This window comes from Sylvia atricapilla, chromosome 18 (genome assembly GCF_009819655.1).
Source record: "Sylvia atricapilla isolate bSylAtr1 chromosome 18, bSylAtr1.pri, whole genome shotgun sequence".
Classification (NCBI taxonomy): Eukaryota; Metazoa; Chordata; class Aves; order Passeriformes; family Sylviidae; genus Sylvia; species Sylvia atricapilla.
This window is the reverse complement of record NC_089157.1, coordinates 1,382,583-1,389,493: the sequence shown is the minus strand read 5'-3', so window position 1 is coordinate 1,389,493 and position 6,911 is coordinate 1,382,583. Positions and strand designations below refer to the sequence as shown.

The 6,911-nt window shown below is 44.6% G+C and overlaps 1 protein-coding gene across 1 annotated transcript; it reads right to left on the bottom strand.

The window, feature by feature from the left end:
* Positions 1-2,403: 2,403 nt before the first annotated feature.
* TOB1 (transducer of ERBB2, 1) lies at positions 2,404-6,686 on the bottom strand. The gene is made up of 2 exons (XM_066331883.1): positions 6,525-6,686; positions 2,404-4,340 (listed from the first exon to the last, which is right to left on the bottom strand). The coding sequence occupies exon 2, from the start codon at positions 4,201-4,203 to the stop codon at positions 3,232-3,234; it is 972 nt and encodes a 323-aa protein (XP_066187980.1). The 5' UTR covers positions 4,204-4,340; positions 6,525-6,686; the 3' UTR covers positions 2,404-3,231.
* Positions 6,687-6,911: the final 225 nt, after the last annotated feature.

Here is a 6,911-nt window from a genome sequence, read left to right as displayed (position 1 = left end):
GAACACAGCACAGACTGTAGCTGTCCCCTGATCCTTCTGTGCAGCCATGCAGGAGCCTCTGAGCAGCTTCAAGGATCCTAGACTGCAATTCTGAAAAGTTATTGACCTGTGCTGAATTAAGTAAACTCTACAGACCAAAAGTACCTTAAACTTGTGCTTGGGTGGGGACCTGGGGTGAGGTGACAGGAGGCACTAAGCAGCACTGAGGGGGTCACATATTTCTGCTATTTCCTTCACCGTAAATTAAAGTCATCTTCCAAGATTTAACTCACACTGGCAATTCTAAGGAAGCAAATTGCATGTTCACATGAGAAAATACAAAACAACTTGCACACCTGAGCAAATGCTTCCGTTTCCCCATTTTTATGTCCTTTCTATCCAAGCAAGTGCATTTACCTGACAGCTAAATACTGAGTGTGCACAAATGACCCCAGCGACTGACCCGGCTCTCGGTGAGAACAGAATGTTGCAATGCAAATGTTTGGTCTCAGAAATTCAGCATGAAACTTCAGCAGAAGATAGATAACTGGGTGAAGTACACTGAACACAAAGCAGCCATCTCTCATTCCTCTCAGAAGATTAAAAAATCATTCATGCTTAAACATTAGAAGTCATTAAAACAAAAAATCTTCGCACTTGCATTGAGAGAACTTGAAGCTCTCTTTCCGACTTGTCTCCTTTCAAAGCACAAGAACCAAACCCTGCCTGTCAAATCTTTATATTGAAAGGTGCTGCAAAAAACGTGAGTTCCAAAAGACTTTTCCTTGCATGGCCCTTCAGACACAGAGCTGGTTACAGTGGAAAGGAACAAATCAGCCTGGGAGGAGGAAAAGCTCATTGACCTTTTAACAAATTATCTCAATTCAAATCACAGGAATTGAAATATTACAGAACACATGAAGAGTCCCCACTGTCAGAGTTGCTTAACCTCTTGGGCATTTTAGGTATTAGTATCATGCTGTAAATAGTAAAATTGTAGTAAATCTTAAGTCTAGGCATTCAAATAGGAGTAATACACAGAGCTGGCATTCTCTGCTTTCCAGCAATTGATCCAGCATTTTTCTAATTCCCCCTAAAAGGAAAATCATCCAGTTAAAATGAGGTACCAAATGATGCGCTTTTAAGGCCGGTGCTGTCCATGGCTGTGCTGAGTGGAAAGATAAAGCAGATGGCAAACTCAATAAAAGGGAGCCAGTTAAACAGAGACAGATGAACGCCGAAAAAAGCCCCTTCGCTCCATTACTGCTTTCGAACTGGTTGTCATGGCACTAGAAATGGATACCACTGTCAGCCTCCCACCTCTGCCCAGCCAGCACTCCCCAGCCTCTGCTGAAAGCAGGGAGCTCACGCTGCTGGGAAAAGCACAGGCTGCTCCCACCACAGCTCCACTTCCACCAAAGAGGGGAATGGAGTCACACCTTCTGTTACGTCAAGCGCATCCAACAGGGAAAGACTGACCTTTGGTCTCAAATTCCAGTGTCAGAACACTGAAGTTCATTTTAATCCTGTGCTCTGTCTGTAGCTCACAGCTCACTGCCAAGGACTAGCCACTCAGCACTGGGTCTCTGTATGGCTGGAGCTGCCGTGGAACATAAACTGACCTTTGTCAGATTTACACATTAAAGCAGTTTCTCTTCCCCTTGACAATGTCCATTAGCAAGGAACACTATTTGCTGAGCAGATGGAAAAGAATAAGAGATGCAACTTCAAAATAGCCCTGGAAAAACTGAGTTGTTTTGTCAGCTTCTGAATTCTTTCCCCTCCCACTTTCATTTGATTTTGAGAATATTCTCAGATAAAACTGGTAGTATCTGCTAAAATACAGACCTTAGAATGTCACAGAGTAGTTGCATTACATTTCTCTTTCTAATAGAGCATATAAAATGTGAGTTTACAATGGGTTTAGTAAGCTGTAAATCAGCACTTTTATTCAGTTTAGCTTCTGAGCTATTAATCCCTAATACAGAGGCAGAATGCTGGTTTGCTGGTCTAGGCCTTCCCAAGAGAATAGTTCCAATAATCCCGATGACGTGGAAAGGAGATGTTACTGAATCACCTGAGTCCCTGCTAGACACATCCCACTGCCTCATAACTCAATGTTCACAGAGCTTAGAAGTCTTAATTATCAAAGAAAAAAAAATAGAATTCCAGTTTGGCTTCAGTGAGCCGCAGTTATAAAAAACAAGTGAATTTGTTCAAATAATGGCAGGCAAATCCCTAATGGGATTCTGCAATCCGTTAGGGGTGTTTTGGGTAAGGAGCCCCCCATGAGGTGCAGCCACAGAGCCACCCCTCCCTTTGCTCCTACGTCAGACTCTGGTGCACCCCCAGCAGTGCCAGCGTAAGGAACACGGTGCTCAGATCATCAGCAGGACACAGAACACACACACCACCACAGCCAAGTTAATTTTAAAGAATTTTAATACAAACTTAATATAAACTATTTCAGTCCCTCTTAACATGTAAGACACTGACTCAAAATACTTTTATACCTTTTTTCAAGTATTGCACAATGTAGGTACAAAATTAATATTTACGATTACATTTTCTTCCATAATATATAGCAAAAATCTTTAAACTTTTAACAGAAAATACAATTTGTGTTTCTTTTGAAAAAAGCAAATATTTCGTACATTTTAATTCCACCACTAAGGAATATTCTGTACACAACTTTTTAACTTTTTTTTTAGAATTGATGTCTTTAAGATGGATATCTTACAATTTCAGTAAAAAAAATACAACATGAAGCTGCTGCAGCTGTCACAGATCACTGTAGTAAAAAGATATAAATGCAATACCATGTTGTAGAAACAATATATATACTCTGATATTTTACAAACTTTGTACTAAATTAAATTATACAATTAGAAAAAGACCAATAAACCCACCTATTAGTGCCAATTTTTGAATATATATACATATATGTCTTAGCACATATATATATATAGACACATGAAAAAATTAGCCACTTCCTTGCTATATCTTAAATACTGTAAGAGGCCATATTTTTGAGAGTATATTTTTGTAATGCACAGTCAGTATAAAATAATTTTGTGCTTGGTTGGCAAATGAAAAAATGATGCATGTTGTATTTATCTAACCAAGCTTGAATGTATTCATACTACAAGCCTTAAAAAAAATCTCAAGAGGTGGGAAAAAAGATACACCCTTGGGTACGTGCATTTTAACTTGTACAATAGTATTTACTTGGATTTCACTTTCGTTTTATTTTTAGTTAGCCATGACTGGCTGGAATTGCTGGTTAGAATACTGCATGTTGTTTAAACTAAAATTCAAGCCATCCACAAAAGACTTCTCATTTAGACCTCCATAGGCTGCAAACATATCAAAGGCATTACTGTACTGGAGAGGACTGAGGTTAAGGGAGCTGTCACCAGGAAAGATGCTACTGGTACTACCTTGACCCTGCATGTTGGGGAAAATGAACTCTTTTGCGTTAGGAGACAGGGCAGAAGTCTTCTGCTGTTGCTGTTGCTGACTGCCCAGGCTGAGCCCATAGAGAGAGTGCATGGAGGAGGAGAGGGATTTCTGCTTCAACAGGTCGTTGACATTCAAGCCAAGGTTGGTGGGAGAGGTGCGCGCGACCTTGTTGCCACGGCCGCTGTTCTTCATTTTGGTTGAGCCAAACTTGGTGGCAGCAAATGTGGCAGTGGTGAAGGTTAAAGGCTGAGTGGAGCGGGGCATGAAGGTCGGGCTCACAGCAGCTGAGTGACCAAAGGGAGGAGAAGGAGAACTGGACACTGAAGATGCTGGGTCATTAATAGGCATGAACACTTGGGCCTCCGGGTTAAAGCTGTTCTTGATTTCCTTATCCAACTCACATCCATTTTCATTATCATCCACATAAAGCACTTTCACTGGTCCCTTTTCACCGATTTGGTATGAAACCTCAAACGGGTCAATCCAAACACTAAGATCCTGAGGCAAGTTGCCACGAACATCATCAATGTCCAAACCACTCTCTTTGGATGCTTGTTCCACGACTGGGTCCACTTTCTCCCCTATGTGAATACATCTAAACCCTGATCCTTTGTATGGCTTTTCTGGATACCAGTGCCCTTCATACTTCTTTTTCAGAAGTCTTTCAAGCTCTTCACCAAAAATGTTGACACGTCGTCTGGGAAGCTTATTGTACAAATATGAAATAATAAAATTGAGTGCTACTTGGATTTCAAGCTGCATAGCTGCTGTGCCAGAGAGTTATAAGTCTGTTTCAAAACCCAAAGAAGAACGTGTTCAAGATGCCACAGGGAAACAAAATTTCATTCAAAGTGCTGATTCGAGTTGATTATTATCCTTCACCTTGAGTGCTCTTGTTCCTTTAAGGAAAAAAAAAAAAAGCAAACACATCCAAATAAGAACAGTGTAAGACCAAGCTCCAAGGCCTATTCTTTTAGCTTCACTTTCTGCAGAAAATAGGTTATTTTTCAAGTGAAAAAATGTGCATCAAGCTATTTCTGTTCCTGCCTGCAGTAGGTGAGGATGTCAGCTCCATTCAGCATGACTTACAGCCAGTACTAGAGAGGATGGGCTTGTGTTTACATATACAGCATGGGGCACTTCCAAATCACAAGAGCTGGGTGTTTAGTTATTCACAAATCAGGAAGGATAATTTTTAAGACATCACAGAACTGCCAAGCCTGTCGAGGGTTCAATTACCAAGCTGTATTTGGATGATTTATAGTACTCAGCTGCAAAATTTAGTACCAGACCATTAGTTTAGCCTGAAAGGTCTTAGTCCAAGGGTCATTTATCACTTTAAAGTTTGGAAACATATTGACTGCAACTGTAGGCTGCAGAATTTTAAAAATGTTAACAATGGCTTTTTAAGGTTTCATACAAATAGCTAAAATGATGCAACGTTTAAGTCCAAGCAAATCCTCTCCCTAAACTCTGCACGGGTGAAATGATGCAAACTGAGGAGAAAATGTCCGCTGTGCACATCCAACAGTTCACACTGAAATGCAGTTAGCACCTACACAAAAGCTGCATGTATATTCTTGTGACTAGGATGGCCAAGACTGATAAATTAATTCACAAATTTTTTGCTCTCTACAAAATATTTTCTATTTTCAGATGCGAGATGCAATTATATACCCAGTTATTGTATTGCACTGTCTGTAGCTCAGATTTCAAAAAGTTCCTGGGCTAACAGGCTTTTGACAGCCTCAAACCGGATTGCCTTTCTCCTTCCCCAAGACTCCATTTTCTATTTAATGTAGTTGTCACTCCTTCACAAAGGACAAAAGAGAAATTAGCTGTCTGAAGTTAGAGAAGGGACAAGAATCAGGTATTAGCACACGAACTGCTAACACAAATCCTGCAGTATCTTGGTATAAACACACACACCCCACACACCTTTGTCAAAAAGTTCCAATACAACAAAATATGGGTTGTTTTTTTTTTTGGCTCAAGCTAAAAGCCCGAAGAGAATTTCAATTAACAGTGGGCTTTTCTGCACTGCATCACTAAGAACAAAATGTAGCGTACCTGTCACTAAACATTAGAGAAATCAAAGTTAAATTAACAACGTGACTAAACGGCTTTTTTAATTCTTGCTCCAAATAATCTCCTTTTAAAGTCTGGAACCCTGTTTCCAAGCCATTTGGTTGTCCCCAAACACGGTATGGGAATACTTTGAAAGGCGGTGTGATAAGGCGACCTTTAAACGTTTGCTGGATCAGCACCGGGTAGGGATAAGGAAAAGATCAAGGGCAAACAGAAGATATTTACAAAAGGGGCACAATCAGTACCGAAAAGCTGATTGGGTGGTTAAACGGGACATTTAAAAATGATTTATTAATCCATCTGTGCTGCTTCCCTTCCCCCATGTCCTTTACGAAAGGAATGTTTCTTTCAGGGCGCACCAGGCTGACGCTGTAAATTTCCCAACGCGAAACGGATCCATGGTACAAAAGCAGCTGATCAAACACATTAGCTTGATCATTTCGAACTTGTTCTTTGCATGTATTTATGGGAAGTCGGCAGTATTTCTGGGGGGGCCGAGCCCATACGTGGCCCGGCAGCAGCCTTAAGCAGTAGGAGTTACATAACCGAGCAGTTGGGTCTCATTAGATTTCTGCTCACAGCCCCGGAGCTCCGGCGGCAGCGGGAGGAGAAGAAAGAGCATTTTCTGAGCCCGTAAGAAAGCGAAGGAGGAGAAGGCCGGGGGCTATCCGGAGGGCGGCGGGAGGCTGCAGGCCCCTCTGGCGGCGCACGGTGGGGCAGGTCCCGCAGGGCGCTGCCGGCGCTCCCGGAGCGGCCCAGCGCCCATCGCTCAGCCAGCGCCGCTCCATCCTCCCCGCCCGAGCTCGGCCCGCGGGGAGCGACCCCTCACAGCCCGGCTTCCTCCCTCCCGCAGCCCTCTCCCCAGGAGCCCCCGCACCCACCGAGTGCCCCCCGGGCCCCGCGGGGTCGTGCCCGCCTCAGCGCAGCCCAGGGCCCGGGCGGTGCTGCCTCACAGCCCCGCCCGCGCTCCCCCGCGCCTCACGGCCGGTACTCACCCGGGGCTGCGGGGGTAGTGCAAACAGGCCCGGCGGGGGTGTGAGGGCGGGTGGGTGCGGCTCAGCACCCGACCCCCATCGCCGAGCGCCGGCTCCGTCGGCGAGGATGGGAGGGGAGAGGAAAGAGAAGACAAAAAAAAAAAAAAAAAAAAGGGAGGGGGAAGGGTCGGAAAAAAAAGGGGGGGAGGGGAGGGGGGAGGGCAGCGCTGCTCACACCCCCACGACGGGCGCACTCGGCGGCCGCAGCCCCACTCCCTCTGCTTCTGCCCCGCCGCCCGCCGCGCCCCTACTTATACCCTCCCTCGCCCCGCCCACGGCCGCGCCCCTACCGCCACGCCCCGCGCGGCCGCACTGCCCGAGCCCCACCCTCCAGGGCACGGCGTCACG